Here is a 22,398-nt window from a genome sequence, read left to right as displayed (position 1 = left end):
TCAACACTAAGTTTATGCCTAGGATGCACATATTACATGTATTTATATGATGCATGAACATATTATGAATGACATATCTCAAAACTTAAAATGATTTAAAGTTTTATGCATATGAGACATGTATTGAGTTTACCTAAGCCTTAGACTCAACCTAAACTAAATATTACCTAATACCAATCTAGAGACTTAAGCATGTTGATTTTTTGATGATCTTCAAGCTCTCATAATCACAAGTTGTTCTCATCAAAACTAAACACATCGAGAAAACTTTCCAAAGTGCTATCTTGACATGCGCACCTTCACAAGTACCGTAAATTATAGACGGCTCTCAAACTTTCCTACAAAACAGGTTAAGTAATATTATGTACCTATTTTATTTGAGTCCTACATGGTTAGAATTTTTCTCAACCCATCTATAATGACCTAAGGGGACACCATGTTTTCTAATCATACAAGTGTTTGGTGTATGTCCATGGTTTTTACAATAAGTGTATATGGGATGATGCTTATGTATCCTAAATTTATAATTCTTAAGAGCATGGATACTTTGTTTTTTAAAGTTTATCTTTGTTGAGACATTCTGAATCTTAGAATTTTGTTTTTCAGAATAGTCAAGATCTCTTCGGTCTGTAGAATGTCTCTGAACTTTGATAATTTGTCCAGATGTTTGCTACTCTTGTTTACCTTATTTAGTTCATGACTTAACGTTGAGATTTTATTTTCAAGAGTAATGTAGTTTTGGCATGAAGATGATGATGGTTTATTTCTGAATGCTTGTAACTCAGTTTTTTGTTTTAAAAATAGTTTGGTGAGTTTGACGTATTCATCATGTAAATCATTAAATGTGTGTTGCAATTCAGAAGAAGAAAATAGGTTAGATTCATTTACCTCTTTATTATCAGAGTGATGAGATGTCATGAGAGAGAGATGTGTTTGTTCTTAAATTTCTGGTTCATAGGCCAAACTGGTATCATTATCTTCCCAAACTATGTAAGCTCTCCGTCTAGTATTCATTTCATTCTTACCCTTGAAGGCATTCCTCTTCATATTTGGACAATCCATTTTCATATGACCAGGCTGGACACATTCAAATCATGTCAAGTTTTGGGTTGAAGTGGAAGCGTCATTATTCTTGGTAAATTTCTTCATTTGTCCAGTTTTAGTGAATTTGTTCCTTTTAAGGAACTTGTTGAAATTCTTTACGAACAAACTCATATCTTCCATCTCTTCATTTTCATATTCATCTCCTGGTGAATCATATATATCCACTTTTGCCATGAGAGAGATATTATTCTTCTTATTTTCTTGCTCTTCATGTTGTTCAATTTGACTAAGTTCCAATTCATGTTCCTGCAATTTTCTGAGCAAAGCAGCCACGGACATTTTTGATAAACTTTTCTTTTCAGAAATGGCTGTAACTTTTGGTTGTCATGTTCTGGTAAGTGATCTTAGAACTTCTAAGTTCAAGTCACTATTTGATAAAGTTTTTCCAAGTGCAATGAGATGATTAGTAAGATGAGTAGATCTCTTTTGTAAATCAAGTATTTTCTCTTCAGGCTTCATACGAAACATTTCGTATTCCTCGGAAAGAGTATTTAGTCTCGACCTTTTTACTTCCTCGGTTCCTTCGTGTGTGGTCTCTAGAGTATCTCACATTTCTTTAGCAGATTTGCAGTTTATATTCTAAAAAATTCATCAAAACCGAGTGCAGAAATGGGGATATTTTTTGCTTTTAGATTATATTGCACTTTCTTCTTGTCTTCATTATTCCAAGAGGATTTCAGCTTCACTTCCCTCACACTATTGATAAATGTGAAGGGTTCATAAGGTCCTTCCTCAATTGCATTCCAAATGTCTAGATCTTGAGACACTATGAAGATTCTCATTCTGATCTTTCAGAAGTCGTAGCATTCTCCAACAAAGCTTGGATGGCGATTAATGTTGGAACCTTCTCCTAGAAATGATCTTGCGGCCATCTTCGAAGCAGGATCAGTTTGAGAATAAATTACTCAAAAAAATCTTTGGTGTCAATTGTAAGACTGAGATGACAACTAAGAGAGGAGTGAATTAGTTGTTTAAAACTATGACTGATTTTTCTGCACAATTCAAGAGTTAATAGCAGCGGATAATGATATGCAAAAATAATCAAGTAAATGTAAGGAGATATAGGAGAAGAGAGTGCACAGATATTTTTATATTGGTTCACCTTCTTGTCCACTGAATGTTACGTCTGGTACTCTTGTAGCACAAGAGATTTCTTTACTGTATATTAATAGTAGTAATTATAATTTCTCACCCTGAAATTCCCTTGTACTTTACTCATTCTTTAACACTTATATCACTCTTTGGAAAACACCTTTCCAAGTGACTTTATCACTTTTCTTATCACACCCATGTGAAAGAAAGTAATTTAATACTTTGAATGAAGAAAACATTTAACAATGACAATGGATTGCCTTTACAAGATTTTGAAGTTATAAACTCTTGCAATCCAATAACTCAATGTATAATTTAGTACTAATGCTCATAAGGTTTGAATAACTTGCAATAACACTTAAGACAACTTTGCAAAACAGGTTCTGAAAGTTATGAACAAGTTACATCAAGTGTAGAACAAGTATTTCAGAAAATTGTAGTTTCAGTAAGTGATTTCAATCTGAGTTGTGTTATGTATATGTGTATGTTTGAAATGAGTTTTAAAGCCTTTACATAGACTTTTTAATCAATCAAAATACCTCTACGAAAAAGTAGGATTTGTTTGGAATGAAATAATTTTGTTTGGGTTGAAAGTTGTGTGGTTTGAATCTGAAAACTGATGTAACAGCTCTCAGTAATCGATTACTTAATCGATGTAATCGATTATTGAACAAGTTTGTCCAACTGCGTAATTGATTTTCACAGGTAGTAATCGTTTATTCAAAAGGTGTAATCGATTACCCAACTGTTCTATCCAACTGGATAATTATTTACCGTGTTGTGTAATCGATTACCCACATGGTGTAATCGATTACCTTGATCATTTTTTGTTGGGTAACTCGTTTCTCACTCATGTAACATGTTACTTAGTTATGGTAACCTGTTACTTAATCTCAGTAACTTATTACTTAGATCTAGTAACTTGTTGTATAATATTTTGAAAATTGTTTTCTTAGTCACGGTAATATATTACTTAGATCTAGTAACTTGTTGCATAATATTTTGAAAATTGTTTTCATTTATACTTATGTTTATCAATTTTTTTTTAAAATACTTGTGAGCATTATTACTAAGTGTATAGATTAGAGTATAAGGATAGAAATACCTAAAGACTTAGATTTTAATTTCTTTAAGTTTTGTCTACATTGTCTTCATAAGTATTCTTCATTTTCTTATTTTATGTGATGTTGTTGGCTTCATCAAAACTTTGTCAAAGTCAAAAGTGAGATCTTCTTCTTCACACATATCTCATTACCACCATCATAATATCTACACTTTGACTAACTACTACCTTCTTAAGCCAACATTGATTCACCTAAAGTCGTATAGGTCAAATTCACCCTCTGTCACCGACAACTCTCTAACATCAAAACCAATAGTCGCTTCATTCCGCAATTTCAATCTAACGTGTGATGCCTACGCTCCTTATTTTATTGATCTCCTATGCAAAAAAAAACATTGACTTCAAGCGCAACACCTTTAAAAGTAATTCATGCAAGTTGTTCCAATTATGATGTCATCAAGTGTCGTCAACAATGACAAGGTGACTTGAGTGACTTTCCATGGCACTTTTGATTTCACGTACATGGTGATCTTAACCCAACGCACCTTGCCAGATGGTTTGGATGAGTTTTTATCAAATGTGAATAAATATTCCAGAGTCTCAACCGAGTTTGGGAGCCCAAACTCTAACGTCAACCAAGCTGTTGGAAGTTACCACCAGGTGGGTTCAGACAACTTATTCACATGGCATGCATTTCAGAAGTTAAGAGATACTTTGTAAATGATGAACATAATATGAGCTAGAGCTAGAGAGTGTTTCTCATTTTGTTAAATGAAAATTATTTTGGGGTCTTTGCTAGGGTGTTGCTTACCCGAACTAATATCAGAGTAATGTCCTTTGAACAAGTGTTATTTAATATAAAATTCCATTTATTAAAGCATGACTTCAATTTTGCCTTGGTATTGTCTATATCTGTTCTGTTTGTCTACTCAGAAACAAAAAATAAAAATGAATAAAAACCAAGAATATGAAATTTGTGCATCGTCAACTACTGCTCCAATCATCCCCTTATTAAATTCGAGATGGCATTGACTGATTTCCTTATAGCATATACCAAAGAACTTTAGAGCTGTTACAACCACACGATCTTAGGAGGCTTCGGACCAGATTTATTGTTGCCATCAAGTCATCCACAACCTTTTGCTAGGGGTAATAATTTTGAATAAAAGATACACCGAATATGTAAAACTATTTAAACCCGTTACAGCGTAACAAGTTTAATAATCTTTTATGGCACCAATATGTAAAACTACGGGACAAATTAAAAGAATAAAATATCGACATAAGATAAACGAACACTGGAAAACATTAGAACAAAAAACTAGGATACTTATTTCAAACCCAAACCTAGACATGAAAATGGGTACGAATAACCCAAGCAAGCCAACCCAAACGAAATTTCTCGCCTGGTTCCAACTATTTAATTATTTCAACTTGAAAGCGAAACAACCTATAATCAACAAGATGGCCCAACAACAATATTTACATCCATCGACCAACTTGTCCACCATTGCTGAGGAACCATACCTTGCACCAATATTGTTCCCTCACCAATCTTAGAACCCAGACCGCTGCTACATAGCAGAGTTTCATGGCAATCAAGTTTTCACTAAGTAGTGGATCAGGAACTGAATAATATCAGATTCCAAAAATCAGAGAAAGGAGGTTAGATTGGCAACAAAGGTTTTAGGAAGGATGGCCAGAACCTGGCATAAGAGAGATCATTGAAGACCACAATGAGAGCAGCAAGAGATTAAGTTATAGAAAATGGGGATGGCAAGGGCCACAACAAAAATCGAGGGCATTGGTGAAACAAGGATATGATTGAAGACATTTTTCCTAACAAGATTAAGACATGGTAGCAAAGAAAAATTACAAGATACCTAAAAAACTTACAGATAACATTAATTAACAACAAATATCGCATTTAATAGGTGAATTCTAAGCTAAATATACTTGAAGCCAAGATATCATCACATAGAAATTAAGAAGCAGCAACAAAACCTTTCAATAGTCATTGGCTATAATATATAAATGAACTCAACTAAAATAGTTGGCCAGGACATAAAGTCAGCAAGTACAAAGTTCCAAAATTGAAATCCAACTTCAGTCAATTTTCAAGATGCCGCAAAACTGGCGACCAAGAGAAACAAAACAATGACAACAAAACCAGCTCCAGCCACCAGCCACACCATAGCAATCTTCTAAAGCCTTCTACCCCTTCTACCACTCTTTCTACGAGTGCTGTCTGATGGAATTGGAGTCACATCCTCTGAAAATAAAAATACAGTAGTAAATAACAGAAGTCTCAAAAATGAGAAATCAAATTAGAAAACAAGACAAGATGATAGATGCTAAATACAAAACATTGCACCTGGAAATTATCACTTCAAAACAATTAGAGTGCAACAGATGCTCAAAATAGGAAGGAAATAAAATAATGGTATCCTCAAAATGGAAAATACCTATGCGACCAATTTTCATTCCTGAACGAGCTAAAGCACGAAGAGCAGACTGAGCACCAGGGCCTGGTGTTTTAGTTTTGTTTCCACCAGTGGCACGGAGCTTGATGTGAAGAGCAGTTATGCCCAGCTCCTGTTAAAGAATTCATACTCAAGTCAATCAAAGTAGGCAAATAAAATTGTTGGAGATGACTCATGTAAATAACAAAATTTTGCCCAATGTAAATAACAGGAAAAAAAAACCAAACTAATTACCTTGCATCTGGTAGCAACATCTTGTGCAGCAAGCATAGCAGCATAAGGAGATGACTCATCTCTGTCAGCCTTAACCTTCATTCCACCTGAACATTACAAGCAAATTACAAAAGAGAACACTAACCCAATATATTTATCAATTGATTAAAAATCAGAGACTTGACCGAATAATGTAGTGAATGGCACAATTTTTTCAATTTTCAGAATAAACAGTTATGAAAATAATTGAAATCTGAAACAGATTCACAAAACCAGAGTCACCCAGCTCAAACATTAAAATCCTATAAACAACATACATTATTGGGCATAAAATCAAAGGGTTAAAATCTAAAGTACATTACACTATCTCAGAACCGTATACAAACATACCAACATAAATAAAACCAACAAATTGCAATTTTGATACATTATTCCATGGACACCAACACAATGTCAAGAGAAACAATTACCAGTGATGCGAACAAGTGTTTCCCTTCCAGACAAATCAGTGACGTGCTACAATTACACAAATCATCCAATTACAACAAAATCCATAAAATTCTAATTCAAATAAAAGTAAATGAAATTAAAAAATATACTCACAATGAAAGTGTCATTAAATGATGCAAAGATACGAGCAACACCAAAAACATGTTCTCCATCTCTAACAGCTGGGCCAAGAGTTACAGTTTCTTCCTTTGGTTCCCTAACCTTTCTCCTCGACTATACAACATTAACAACTTCAAATTAAATTCATCTAATGAACAAAAGAATTCAAATTAAAATAAAGAATTGTAAACACACAATTATCATAAAATTCACATGAATACTAACATAACAAGTTTCGAGATTTATGATTAGATCTTCTTAGTAACAGTGAGAGGATACAAACTAAGAAAACATGTGTAAGAAAAGTGTTATACCATTGCTGCTGAAGGTGTTGGATCTCGAGTGCGCTAGGGTTTTGTCGTTTGACGAGGAACTCTGCGTTCTGAGGCTTCAGAAATTGTGTTCTATGCGATGTTTATATGGGGGGATTAGGGTTTTGGACTAGGTTTTGAATAGGATAAGAGATTTGTGTGTTGTTGGAATTGGGCCAATTGAGAGGCCTAATACTTTCTATCCTATTAAACCTGTGAAACCCAATATAGGCAAAGTAGATAAAAAAAATATTATTATGGCATATGAAGTTGAAATTGAATTTAAAATTCTAATTCCAATAGATAATAATCAGGTGTTTTATTTGAAAAAACTTAGAATGTGAAAGTTCCAATAAAACTGATTGTTGGAGGACCACTAGACTACTTGTTTTTTTAGTCATCAATACTTTTGCATAAGTTCTTGAGGCATGCTTATCTTATACCTAACAATCATTTATTTGAGATGATATTAAATTGAGATACTATAAATCATATTATTCACTTATTATTGGAACATAGTGGATAAGATATTTAAGTTTTGGGAACCATCACTCTAAACACCTTTCATGGATAACATTGTATGTGTGATATTAGTAAGATCAACCATAAAACTTAATCCAATTATCATATCAAAATGAGTTGTTACCACTACCCAACTTAACACTGAAATCTTCCTTGAGTTCAAAATGTAGCCTTCAATATTAAGTAATAATGCAACCTTATTAAACCTTGATCTAAGTCCCCTACCAATAATATACTCACCTGATTATACATATTCTTCTTTTGAGCTTAGTTTTCAACATCTGCCTTACTAGAAAGTGTTGTGTGGATTATGACGTAATTAACAATTGGTTAGACGTAATTAACAATTGCTCATGGTGTGCCTCATGACCTTGCTATCTGACAATCTTTTCATCTCTAAATTTTCTTCTGTTATGTACTTTTTTAATTGAAAAAAAAACGAAATGAAAATTTGCTGCCAATTCTTTGAAAATAATATAACGATTGCCATTATGCTAAATTGGCCCCAGTCAGTAGAATTATTTATTATTACTAATTTCAGTTGTATAATTTATTACATTTTTGTTACTAATCTTTGTTTCATATACCAAGAGCAAGAAATAAATGTCAGATGAACCACCGCATCAACCTAGCAAATAGCAGTGCATATGTCTTCAATAGACTTAGAAGTGACACAATTAATGTTTAAATTTGATGATATTATAATAGTTAGTTAAATCAAAATGATATAATTTATGTAAAGTCTAGGAATATAATTGTCATGAAAATTATTTTATAAATCTTAATGATTTTAAATTTAAAGGTCATTAATCTTCATGAAAGATTGTGAATTCAAATAAACACCACATTTCATGAAAGAACATACATTTCTTTTAAACAAGAGTTATGTTTCATAAGTCATATGCATGAATAAGTTTCTTATTCTACCATGTCACTATTATAAAAGAGACACATTAAGAAATTGAAGACCAAATAATTTACATGTTATAGAAGGGAGAGTATATACAAGATAAGTGATATAGAAATTCTTTTTTCATATTCTTCCATATATGAAGATATACAAATATGCTTTCACTCTCTCTATTATTTCTTGATGATTAGTCATGAATAGTTTCTTCTATATGATAATATATAGTGTTAGAACTTTGAGTAAATCTTAAAATCCAACAAAGATTTGGTTAAACTTTTAATAGTGACGACACTGATATAATAACACCGAATAGAGATCCTATGTGATGGATTGTGTCCCTAATAGTGTCACCCACCAATTACAATGTGTCATTCAATTAAATAAAAAAAATTATAAAAGCAGAATTATGTTAATTAGTATAATTTGATTGGATAAAAACAAGAAGAGATATGGTTTCTTAGAATAGGTGATCCCTCTTCTAGCAGCACCAGGCAGGGTTTAGCAAAAGTTGTTGGAACTTGGTTTATTGTAAGTTAGTAGTGAAAATTTTTGGGTGTAAAATCTAAAAAACTCACAAGTCATTCACAGAAAAGTTTTGAAAAAACAACTCCCAAGTTCGACGGCTCAATGGAGTATTAAAGTGGCAAGTGGTCGGTAGATCCATGAGAGATCCTTGTGTCGAAAGTCTTCCTGACGAGAGGTCAAGATGGCGTGTTCCGTTGATAAAAGGATAAGCCAACGACAGTGCAAGAAGATAAAGAGTTGAGCTCTAGTGTATCCAATACTCGAAGGAGAACTCACACTTGAGGGGGATGTTGGGTATTCCAAGTGTGGATGAAGAAGTCTCACATTGAGCAAAAATGGATGAGTTAAAGAACATATAAGTGGATAACACATAAACCTAATGCGTTAAGGTTTTGGGTTAACGTAACACCGTGAATTTTTTGTGTATGTTTTATTAATTATTTATTTTAACAACGACTAATTTTATAAATTAATCAGTATATAATTAGACTAAACCTTATTTCAGTGTTAGTCTTTTTTTGTGATTTCCTATTTTGTCGTAAATTTTCATAATTTTCTGTGACAGAAAGTTTTTGAGCTGCTGTTGGACCCAAATTCGCTCGAATTCGGCCTAATAACGTGTTTTTGAGTTCCGTAGCTCAGAATTGAATTATGATTACACCATTGGCTTCGAAATATTATTTCGAGTCAAGATAGACACCAAGTTTGTCCAGAACGCATTTCTAATTATTTTTCACTCCAAATTCCGTGTTTCGAAGTTCTAACCGTAAACCGAAATCGAGAGATTTTTATTATCCGACCAGGTATTAGACGACAATACTCGAGAATGGTTTAATCGAGAATATATCATCGAAAAGGTCACATCATTTTCATGTAAGAAGTTTGCTTGTTAAACAAGCAAAAATACATATTCTCTTACACAAAATCCCCTAAATCACTCAACAAATCCTCTCACTCCACAACCATTAGACACATCACATATGATAGTCTATATCTACTTACTTTGCATTAAATTTTATGATTTGATGAGGGTGAAGCTCTCCTATAAATACTCACACCATTCTCTCATTTTTACGCTAAATTTCCTATACAAACTAAAGTAGTCTTTTATTTTCTCTTCTTCATCTTCTTCTTATGCTTCATAGAAAGTTATGAGTTTTTATTATGTTGTTCATAAAGTAGAGTTTATATTTGTTCTTTAAGTATTTTATGAAGGCATAACTAAAGGGGATGATAATAAAATCATATGAACCTTTATGTAGTTTTTACCTTTGTAAATCTTGAATTTTTTTCCTTGTTCTTAGATGAAAAAACTATATCTTTGGACAAGGTTATATGAGTTATTTGTTTGGAAATATTAGAAATTATTGTTAGTATTTGAATATGTTTTAAAGTGATGATTTTAACATCAAAAGAACTTTTAATGTGTTTAGGAAAAAGTTTGTATGTTATTCTTGAAAGTTTATGTTGTTGATGAGTTGTTGTTGAAAATGTTTCTTTTTTAGAAAGTATTATACTTAAAAGTGGTTTAGTATATTTTACTCTTTGATTTCCAAATTAAAATAATGATTTGAGATAAAAGATGATTTATTAAAGTCTTGACTTCATAAACTTAAAGTGTTATGAAGTTTTGGATATTAAAGTAGTAGAAAGTCTTACCTTAGGATTTATTTTTATGACTATGAAATTAACACTTACTAACCCTTGAAGTTTTTCTTAAAAACAATTAGGAGGTGTTAAGTGATAAGTGCCAAAAGTATACACTTTTCACCATCATTCTATGGCACTTATCCTATGCAAATTGTAGAAAACCAACTTAAATTAACACTTTTTAGGCTTTTCTGGGTCTAGCTTGGTGTACATCTTGGTGTACATCCACAGATTACGACATAATTCCGGTATAAGTTTTATTAAAAATCTTACTTTAAAAAGTGTTATTTGATTGTAAGACTTTCAATGACAAATGATGATTCACGGATATTCAACCTTGAATCGGATGGACGAAAGCAATTAAATTCATTTTAAATCGGAAGTTTTATCTTCGCGTAAAAAGTTACTTCGTAAGTACAATAATTATCGTCAGTTAACTAATTAACGTTATTTTGGCGTAATGAAGAGTTCGAGAGGAGATCAGATCAAGTAAGCTCACGTGCAAACAGAGAACCTTGTGACCAACACACTTAGGTGATGGAGAAAACATCGTGACACAGTGGTGTCCGAATATGCATCCGGACCTCCAAACTCCCTCACAAGTTTGGAGTTGTCTTGGGTATTAAGAAAGCTTGTACTTAATCAATTATTTGTTTGTTTGGATTAAGTACAACAATATTTCTTATACCGATTTATGTTATGTTTATATATGCAAATACCATGTTTACTCTTGAATTATAATGCTTGAATGATTATTATAGGAGTGACATGTATGTGATAATTGTTAAAGTCAAGGTTTAAAAACATGTGATATAAATGAGAAATATTTTCCTTGAGAAAAGTAATTAAAATGATATTCAGGCTCTTCTCGCTTGAGCAAGAAGTGTCTAGAGAAAACGAGAGTTTTAGCTCAGGGCGAGACAGCTCTCGCTTGAGCTAAAATATGCACCAAGAGAAGTGATTGAGGAAGACAGCTTAAGCCACAAATGCCTCAAAAATGGATGTGCCCTCGCTTGAGGAAGACAGCTCTCGCTTGAGCGAGAGGGCTCCATACAGACTTTACTTCTTTTTAAGTCGTCTGAACGATAACTCTTATCATAATGGCATTTTGCCATCAAGAAGTTGTAAAGGTAAATAACTATATGAAATTCTTGAAAGTAATAAAAGTAAGGAGTTGCTTTGTTAAAGGCGAGGGCCAGAGGGCCCATTTTAGGCGTTTTTGGCACCCCGAGCGACCGTATTTTGCCCGGGCACGGACCAGATAGGTATGTTGACCAATTTTTGATGGATTTGTCGCTTGAGTGACAGTCCCTCGCTTGGGCGAGAATCAGGAAGAGAATTGAGTCTGTTTTGATGAGTTCGTCGCTTGAGCGAGAGACATACAATATTTTTGATTGTTTCTGATTGTTTGATTGCTTAGGCAATAGCCCTAGCTTGGGTGTGAAGTGTATTTACACTTGGGGAAGACCATGGTTCAGATGATTGAGTCTGATACCCAAAATTGACAAACTTATACAAGTACCTTTGTTCTTACGCCTATTTAGGGCAAGGTTTCCGACTGTGATGTCGTGATTAGGGCGATGCCCTATTTTTGATTGTTTCTGATTGTTTGATTGCTTAGGCAATAGCCTTAGCTTGGGCGTGAACTGTATTTACACTTGGGAAAGACCATGACTCAGATTATTGAGTCTGGTACCCAAAATTTACAAACTTATGCAAGTACCTTTGTTCTTACGCCTATTGAGGGCAAGGTTTCCGATTGTGATGTCGTGATTAGGGCGATGCCCAAAAAAAGGATTACATGATATCATGCAGCAAGGTCGTCTGGCCGTAAGAGGCTTGGCCATGTGGCCGTCCAGGGTGATTCAACGATGGTTCGTAGTGGTAGGGATGTTATTCCTCTATTTACGTGTTGACGTAAGATCGGGTCCCACAAGAAGCATTCCTCCATTCATCTGGGAGATGTCTTAGGTTGGGCCGATCATATAAAATAATGATTAAAAGATTTAATCGGCTAACCTCGGTTAGTGTGCATACTCATTATGGATAATGAAGTAGTGAGAGGAAATTTACAAAGACGAACGAGCCCTGAGATGTTGAGATGGACGGCGTTGATGGCGGTGATTCGTCAGCAAAGTCTTGAAGGTGAGTCTAGGTGAGACAAGTCCCTTGTATTCCTAGATGAGGTATTATGTTGGATTGGACAGTTCTCACAACGCAAACTAGATGATCTTTGACAACCCCTCTTTGCAATCAGGATCAATGAGAGGGATGCCCAGAAAGTGTTTGATACGACACCATCCTGAAATGGACAGTTCTTCGGAACAGATCGATCATATATCATTGCGAGGAATAATTTTGGTGCGTTCAAATCGGCTTGTTATGGGACCTGTACTCTTGGTTATTTCCGAATAGTATATTGGGAGGATATTGGTGAAAGGATGGATGAAACAAGCATAACATTCATACATTGAGATTGTGGACTTTAATCCTCATAATATGAGATTATAACATCATTCATCGTTGTGCATTTTTTATATGTGATGTGTTATTATGCGTGTCTGTCTGGATGTAATATTCCGTGTAATTCCACGCCGTCAATGAGTAATATTCATTATATGTTTTACTCCCTTTTCTTTTTCTTTGTCTTTTATTCACGTGTTATTCAGATGGATCATTATGTCAGGATTCTGAGTTACCTCTTTTTGATGTCCCAGGAGGGGGCATGGAGGATTGAGGGAAACGGTTATACCTACAAACGCTCTGGTGCTTTTTGATTAGTGTACCGTGTAGGGTATTTATTTTGTGAGTAGTTTTATTTGGGTGACGATTAGGATTCCGCCTTATACTTCGTATCAACATTTTATGATATTCTAATGAAGTATGATTCGAAGTTTTATTGGGTTATTTTTATTACCATTAAGTAATGGTTTTTCATTTTTCGCATTGTATGTTACTTAAAGTGATGTTCCGAAAATGAAACGAATATAAGGAAATAAAATTTATATGGCATCATTATTTTATAAAATAAAAAATTACCCATTTTTTAGCAAGATTTTTGGAGTAATTTTCGGGGCGTTACAGTTAACATGTGGTGTCAAGTCCACTTATATGTTTCTTTCACTTAGCCCATGGAGGAATGTTGTAACCAATGGATGAAGATCTTTCGTACGTCAATGGGTAACTATATTGTGGTGAGTGTATTCGAGACCGGTTCTTACACAGCAGTAAGAATTCGATAACAGAGATTTGAGTCGTTTTATCCTGGAGACGGCATGATCGATAGTATGCTTCATATTTTGGGCAGTGTCACGAAACGTCTTTAAGAGAAGCGATCTGGTCATGACTCAGCCAATAAATATTATTTCATGTTATTTAGAATTGTTGTAAATTACAATAACAAAAACTTATGATGAAATACCATTTTGCACAGTCAAAATGTATGATTAAAACTTCCAATATGATCAGTTTGTTAGCATAGAATATATCACTATATTCCCTTTCCCTTACTTCAGACATCAATAAAGTTACATCTAGACCCACTTATTTTGTAACAAATTGATATATCACCAAAATATTCATGAATGTCCTTCAAAAGAAATAGAGGTTTGTTACTGATTGATATATCAGCTGAATACTCATGAATGCCACTCTAAAGAAATAGAGGTTCAGTTGGCAAACGGTACTTCATTGTTTTCAATTTTTCATTGGTCATGATTGTTTTTTCATGAAACTGGGCCATGTTAAATTAAATTATTATGAAACTTTGGTTAGTGGATATATGGGTGTCTAGTCACTTAGTGACGATTTGGATATAATAGCACATGAAGGCTTGCATTTATTCAATCCCCTCTTTAATCCATTTTTTACTAGCAATAATTTATAGATTAAAATATGATCTATGCGACTGTTACTATTTACTAGTTACTAGCAAGTCAAGATAAAACTTAAATGAATTTTTTTTATCAACAATTATATTGGATTAGAATAAAAGTATTAGGAGAATAAGTGGTACTTCTATCCACTACAACATTACACAAACCAACTCAGACAACTTGAAAGGGCTCCAAACCCAATCCATAAAGGTGAAAGGAAAGGGAGAGAAACAAGCAAAAAGAAGGTTCCAAGAATGAAGTTGAATAGCAAAAATTACCTCATCAAGATGACAAGAAGAGTGTTTAAAGATAACCTTATTTATAGCCAACCAAAGGGACCACAAAGTAACAAACTAGATAGACATCATTGTTGATGATAGTTTTATTCCCAACCGCAAAGAGTACCAATGAGATATGAAATTAGTCCTAATGTCAATGGGAAAAACTGAACGAAGCCCAAACCAAGAGTAGATTGTTTGCCGAACACCATAAGAGAAGAGGCATGAGAAGAAAAGGCACAAAAGACACGGTCGAATTCATCTCCAAGGACTCCACGCCTAGCCAGATTCAGCCGAATCGGTACTCCATCTAAGGTCAGTCTCCACACAAAGCATCTCAATTTCAAAGGGACGTTGCAAGCCCAAACTCTTTTATAGAACCCAGAGTCACAGAAGTTAACCTCATTAAGAAGAACGTTATAGGCATTACTAACCGAGTAAAGGTCACCCTTGTCATGTACCCAAAGCCACCCGTCATCATTGTCATGCAATAGCCTGACGTCCTTTAATGAGTTAAAAAGGAGAACAAATTTCTACGCCACTTCAGATTCCAACACCAGACATCATTCCTCCATTCTCCCACAGAACCAATAGTAACACTTTTGTCCAAAGCAACCTGAAACAACCTGGGAAAACATATGTTAAGACTCTCCCCTCAACCCACTAATCAATCCAAAACAAAGTAGAAACACTAGAGCCAACTCTCCTACTCACACCGCTTGAAACCACCCTTTGTGTATCCCATTCTCTCTATTGTCTAGGCATCCTAGGTCTCTCCACCACGACGACTCTCTTCGAAAACACTCTTCTGCATATACCCCCAAAGCACCCTCCCCCACACCATATCTAGATCTCATCACTCTCACCCAAAGAGAATCGTGCTCAAGAAGGAGTCTCCATGTCCATTTACCTACTAAGGCCAAATTAAACAGACACATCAAATCTATTTGTAAGTATGGATGTAATGTTTAAGGAAAATGATATATTCTCGTACTAAATCATCCTACCAACAACAAAGTGAGATATATTACCAAGTGATACTTTATTTATTAATGATTGGTTTATAAATGACATGTGTCACTTTCTTGTAGGTAGAAAAATTAGTAGAAATATATAGTATGATGATATAACATTACTCAATGTTTAAACATTCACAAATGCACGTTGCCCAATGATAGATATCACATGTCCTAAATGGTGTCACACTTTATGTCTCAAATCAATCAAAAAGCTCAATTTTATTACTTTTTGCTTTTAAAATTTTTATTTTATCCACGTGTTAATATATGATTGACTTGGACAGAGAATCATACATCATTGAAAACAAGTGATCCTCATCCATGTGCCAAAGGTTGAACAAAAACGAAAATAAAGATTTGACAAAACTTAATGATTTTGAAATTTAATAACATAAATCTTTTAAATATGTCCATATATAATTTGTTAGACCATGCACTTCTATTTTTTAAAGATACGACTTCTAAGAGTATCCCACTAAAAAATGAGTATCATAGTCCATAATATTCCTATTCAACTCAATTAGGACTATGATCAATGTGGATATTAGAAGTCTGGTTATGTATTGTGGTAACATTTACAACATTATTAACCCTTATACTATTATTAAATATATAAAATTGGTGATGCTACTTTTGCTCTTTTATGGAAATGGTGCGATTTTTTTAATGATTATGAGTCCCTAAAGTCTAATTACTCATGGAAGAAACTAGAAAATAAGTGGACTTGGATCTTATATATGATCGTGTCCCACCCAGTTTTGTACAACCCATTTTTCTTTTTCTCTCCTGCATGTGCATAAATTGAAGTTGAAGGAACCAGACAAAATTATTTCAATGAAAATCTAAACAAAATCTAAATTTTAACTAAAGGCACATAAGACCTTAACTAATTTGGATTAGGGGGACAAAATGCACTTTTCAAACTTATATAGTAATATGATGGATTTGTAGATAGAATATGATGAAACATGATATCTTCTAGTTTCTCAATTTTCACAAAAATCGAAATATTTTACTTTTTAATTTAATGCATAGTAACCAGATGTTTGAAGTGAATAGTAAAATGGTTATACATGGATTGATCTGTCGCTTAATTTTATCCGCTTTAATTAGCTTTACAAAGTGTCCAGCACAAATCAAGCACGACATGAATACATATGATTTTGACCTTTGTTTCTTAATTCAACCAGTCGATGACATGATATTCCAACGTACAAGCAACCCCACATTTGAAATATTGAGACAGTATGCATCCACTTCTGAATAAAAGCTATTATTTACATTCAACTAACCTGTGTGGGACAAGGAGGTTGATGTTATAGTTAGTAATAGAATTTACTTAATCCCTCACAAAATAACCTTTGAGAAAGTGAGAGAAATATAGATTAAGAAAGTGAGAAAAATAATGTCTGGTATTTCATTTTACATTTTAAACTTTACTTTAAATTTCATCATTTACTCTATATGAGGACATTATAGAAAAAACAATCATTTAATATTAGATTGAAATTATAAGTGTTCTCTGGTATGGAGGTTGTCGTGATGGAGTGCTGGAATCCGAGCAAAATGTAGCCTGAATATTGTCTTAATGAAATATTCTTGAGTAGATGGTGTCGAATATCTTGTCCTGTCGCACTCTGCTTCACACAAGCATGTACTACTTTATTTATGTTAGGTGTTTCTGACACATCCGTACTCTAGCTGATACATTGATTTATCCATGATGGTTGTATGGTAGCCTCTTGTAATCATATTCTAGGCATGTTCTTGCTGCATAGTAGAGGATGGTACAAGGTGCAAATGACATGATCAACTCTCTGATGATAGAGGTATGTATTGTGTAGTCAATGTGGCAATCATGTATATATGATAGTGTGACAATTATGTCATAGAGGTTTGTGGTACTATACATTGGTGACTAGGCCATGTTCCATCATCATTGTTTCTTACCTGGCTAGGTCGGATTTCTAGACATGATTGACAGTTGTACAAGTTGAACCTTCGTTACCCGATATTTGGCTAGGACCTGTACAAATGTGGGCAGACATGACGTGTCTTGGACATTGACGGTGTTATGTGTTAGTGTGCATGCACACCCTCAATTTAAAAAATAAATAATATTTATATCACTTATAACTCTATAAGACTCAACTTTATTTGTTTTGTAAACAACATGACATGCTTCATGAAAAACAAATAATCATTATCATCTTAAATTATTTTATAATATTATGGATATGCAATTTAAGAAATTTGTGATTATTTTTTCGAGGCAAATACTCAACTGTTTTTTGTATGTCTTATTTGAGTCTAATTGATTTTTTCTCTATTTTTGATATGACAAAACTGATTAAATTCGTAAAATTTTATTCACATGATTTTTGTTCAATTGGTTTGGTGATTTTTTATAATCAATTTAAGACTTACATCATTGAATATGGATAACAACGTTGAATTTTATTCTTTGAAGTGAATCAATAATATTTCAAATAAGTTTGTTGAAAGTGGATTGTTTACACATTAGTTTACCTTCTTTTAAAGTTAACAACATAGTTGTAAAAAGAGTTTCTAATCAAATGAGAGATCTATTCATGAACGATTGTCTGGTGACTTATATCTAGCGAGAAATGTTCAACAACAATTTTAACGAATCGATCATTCAATGATTTCAAAATGTGAAATCACATAGAGTTTAATTATGAAATATGCAATTTACGTGATTAAATATATTTAAATTTTGTAATTTTGATATTAATATTTTTATTATGATGATAATTATTATTTTAATTTTTGACATATTTTGCACACTCTACTTTTAAGTCCTAGATTCATGACTGGATTTGGAATAGGATGTAACAATAAGTAACCATATATTTCAAAACAATTTTTTTTATCATGTGAGTGAATAATATTTTGTAAGGAGGAGTTATTTTTTTTTTGTTACGATGAAGAATATTCTTTATTTTTTATAATTGATTATTCTCTTTCGGGGTGTGTGATTTATCCTCCAACAACTTTTGTTTTTAGGAATCGATTGATCTTTTGACTTTTTTTTAGGATCTAGCAGAGTCTTACATGACTGTACCACTATTTTCTTGGTGAAGAATGAATAATTAATAATATATTTGTAGAGCTATCTTCCTTTATTTTATTTTAAGCTCATTATAAGGTAGATGAACTCCATTCACCACATATTAAAAGCTATATTTCTCATCCGAAGAACAATTATATCCTTGAGCATCCTGAGATTCACAACTCAGACAAAAAGAGGCTTTAGGTTAGTAGTGTCTAACAATAGTGGTGGGATAATGCATATTTCTTCCAAACCAGTGTACTTTCACTACTTTGTTATGGTTTCATTTTATGTTTCTGTTCTTCCATTCACTTCCTGCACAGCATATGAGGAAGTGAATCAGTTTGGCAGTCACAAAAATACGAAAAATAAAGTTTATAAGGTATGCCAAATTCATTGGAGTTTCCTATATAATTTCTTCATCTCATTTTCTACATACTTATTATACTCCGATTCTGCTAGCACATAGCTTGAAAATTGTGCATGGAAGTGATGTATGATCAGCATTTTTCTTGTTTCTTTATCTTCAATATTTATCTGTTTTTTTTCTTTATCAAAGCCTCTAACTATTTAACACACTCAGCAAATACACTACCTATCTTTATCAATATATTATTTTCATATGTAAGCAAACAAATGTTTTTGATCCTGTACATATGATTTTTTCTTCATGGTTTTAGTCCTTATTCAAGTTTTACCCTCTAGTCCCTAAAAATACCAAACAAATGTGATTTAGTTCTTGATGAGGGACTAAACCCACAGTATTTTGTTAAAATGGGGACTAAAAACTAATAATATTTGAATAGGGACTAAAACCAAAAAAATGTAACATTAACATGAGAGAGACATACTTAAGGCATGACAAATTATGTATAGGAAAACATATTGTTTGTTTGTGAGTTGGTTTTTGGAGGAAAATGAAAGGTTTCAGAACCATAAAATACACCTATGAAATGATAATAATATTTTCTCTTTCTCTTCTTTCCCCTCCAATAATGAACTCGCAAACATATCCTTATTGTACAAAAGTGACGAGAGGATGAGGTTTATAAGTTAAGTTTGACTACTACCAGTTAATATATCAGGTAAATCATAAAAAAACATCTGATATTGCACTACATGGATTGCTCTTGTGGGCTTCAATGGGGTTCTTAATGCCTCTTGGGATACTTACCATAAGAGGATCCAGAAAAGCAGAACCTGGATCAAGAAGGAATAGATTCCTCTTCTATCTGCATGTTGTTTTTCAGGTCATGCATCTCTTAAATTTGTTCTTATGAAAATTTTACATTGTTGTTGTTTTAAAATACTTTTTTTTGCTGAACCATTTATCATTATGTTTTGAACTTCAAAAGTAAATTCTAGTAGTGGTGTTGATAAATTATCTTAGTGGAGTATTTGAGATGCTTCTTGAAAGTTACATGATGTAATGATTGAAATTTTGATATGTGTTCACAACATAATCATAACTTACTTTAACTTTAGCTAGTAGTGGTGTGTGTCCAAAGCTTTTTAGAATGATTTAATTACTTTTAGGCCAAAGTTTGATATTACTTTTATTTGTTTTAATTTACAACAATATTATGAATTTATGATTATCATTTGAACTGAACTAATATGGAGTTATTATGTACTTAAAAGTACTTAAGAGTTATTTTTTGCATTTTTATCCTAATTATAAACATCCTAACATTTCATCTAACAGATGCTTGCAGTGCTTCTTTCTACAGTTGGAGCTGCTATGTCACTGAAAAAGTTTGAGAATTCATTTGATAATAGCCATCAAAGATTAGGCCTAGCACTTTATGGTGCTATATTGGTGCAAACTTTCATTGGATTTTTCAGACCTCAAAGGTTCATCATTATTTGTACATTTTATAAAGCTCCTTATTAATTCAAATGACAAAGTACTTAATTTGCAAAGACAAGTTTCTATCAACATAAATTTGTTGTCCCAAATCATGTATAGTATTGGACCAATAAAAACATGTCAAGTCGATTAAAAATTTTAAACATTAATTATTATTGTTGTTTTTTTCATTATCATTGGTCTGAGACAATGTATGAAACATAATATGAGACAACATATTTCTCTTCAGTTTGTATTCATTAATCTTAATGTTATACAATTTCTAATTGAAATTTCAGGGGGAAGAAAGAGAGGAGTTATTGGTACTTAATACACTGGATACTAGGAACAATAGTTTCTCTTGTGGGGATCATCAACATTTACACAGGTTTAAAAGCATACCATAAGAGAACATTGAAAAGCACATGTCTTTGGACCATCCTTTTCACATTGGAAGTCTCTTTCATTGGACTAATTTATCTCTTCCAAGACAAATTGGAATATATGAAAAAGCAAGGAGTGATTGAAATCAATGAGTCAATTGTGCCATCTAATCAAGACATTCCTCAAAGGCAGAACCAAAAAGATTTGATGCCAATTGCATGTGGAAAAAGAAATGCACTTGAGAATTTATTTGACTAGTATGGGACTCTATTATTCAATTTACATTAATTTAGGGGATTGGGTTGTTTTCACTTTATATTTTGGTGCCTGCACTTTATGAAGGGGTAGGTCATTTTATGAAAGGCAAGTTGATAGAGTGCATTCATCAAAAAATAAGTCTCATTTGGGTATGTTACCCTTTTTTATTTTGCTTCTCTTGTTGTTTTTATTGTATAGTTTTCCACATGTGTATTATGAATATTATAAGTGTGTGTTTGAATACTGATTATAGAATGTATAGACTATAGATGAGTGTGAACAAATCATTACGTTCTGGAATAAATTTTGTGATTTTGGAACACATGATTTGCAGCCAATTTATATGTGGAATTGTGGATCACCCTTATATATATATATATATATGACTTGAATTAAGAAGCATATTTTAAAGGGGCAGAATAACTGCAAATTTGTAATACTCAAATGAAAGGTTAATACATATAGCATATGGTGTTCATTACCTAGCACATTCACAAGCTAGTAAGCAATTATTAATACTTTCATCTCAAGGTTTAAGCTGTCTATAATATTATATAGGTTCCGTTCAAATTTATGGTATGATTCAGATAGAGGCTATCATTCTTCTGTGTTGAGTTAAGAAGAACATAAATGGCTATTCTATAAAGAAACATGGCTATGAAAAATGATTAAGATAAGCTTGATATATTATAGTTTAAGAATGTACTTTCATACATTCTCAAAACAATGTTTCAACAAAAACCTTCTAGCATGAGCATAAAAGTGAAAGAGACAAAGTGATTAAATAAAAAATTTCGGAAAAAACATCAAACCTAAACTTAAACGATTAAAGTAAGAATTAACTTACAGAAAAAATTATCAAACTCTTTGAATGTGCTAGTTAGCTAAGCTAAAGTCACCTTAGGCTTATTAATGTGTGTGTGTGTTTTTTTTTTGTACAAAACAAATCAATTTTTCATAGATTCACTATCTAATGGAATAAAAATCAATTTCCATCTCATTCTCTCCTCTTTCTTGTTATACTTAATTCAAAATAACAATATAACATGTTTAAAAGCCATACAAAATAAAACAATACTGGTAGGCATGGAGCATTAACGAATTGTCCATGTTAAGGTACATGATTCTAGTTTGTACCTTCAATGAGATCCTAATGCGTCACTACCTTACTTCATTACAA

At 32.8% G+C, this 22,398-nt stretch overlaps 2 protein-coding genes and 1 long non-coding RNA gene across 4 annotated transcripts; 1 reads left to right on the top strand and 2 right to left on the bottom strand.

Moving 5' to 3' along the window:
• On the bottom strand, positions 5,244–7,004 carry LOC109361439 (40S ribosomal protein S14). The gene is made up of 6 exons (XM_019606892.1): positions 6,879–7,004; positions 6,559–6,678; positions 6,426–6,471; positions 5,977–6,062; positions 5,725–5,854; positions 5,244–5,531 (listed from the first exon to the last, which is right to left on the bottom strand). Exons 1-6 carry the CDS (start codon positions 6,879–6,881, stop codon positions 5,464–5,466), a joined length of 453 nt encoding a protein of 150 aa, XP_019462437.1. The 5' UTR covers positions 6,882–7,004; the 3' UTR covers positions 5,244–5,463.
• Positions 9,939–21,554, bottom strand: LOC109361701. Its single transcript, XR_002109317.1, has 3 exons — positions 21,244–21,554; positions 20,654–20,659; positions 9,939–9,951 (listed from the first exon to the last, which is right to left on the bottom strand). It is a non-coding gene; the product is annotated as an uncharacterized LOC109361701 (long non-coding RNA).
• LOC109361700 (cytochrome b561 domain-containing protein At4g18260-like) lies at positions 18,827–21,245 on the top strand. 2 transcript variants are annotated; one of them, XM_019607226.1, is made up of 4 exons: positions 18,828–19,109; positions 19,813–19,977; positions 20,433–20,581; positions 20,876–21,245. In XM_019607226.1, the coding sequence occupies exons 1-4, from the start codon at positions 18,828–18,830 to the stop codon at positions 21,216–21,218; spliced, it is 939 nt and encodes a 312-aa protein (XP_019462771.1). In that variant the 3' UTR covers positions 21,219–21,245. The 2 variants fall into 2 exon arrangements, with proteins under 2 accessions (XP_019462772.1, XP_019462771.1); XM_019607227.1 differs by lacking the exon at positions 19,813–19,977 and having other exon boundaries at positions 18,827–19,109.

The sequence above is a fragment of the Lupinus angustifolius genome, chromosome LG12, assembly GCF_001865875.1.
Source record: "Lupinus angustifolius cultivar Tanjil chromosome LG12, LupAngTanjil_v1.0, whole genome shotgun sequence".
Classification (NCBI taxonomy): Eukaryota; Viridiplantae; Streptophyta; class Magnoliopsida; order Fabales; family Fabaceae; genus Lupinus; species Lupinus angustifolius.
Note: the sequence above shows the minus strand (reverse complement) of the source record. Positions and strands in the feature narration are given on the sequence as shown.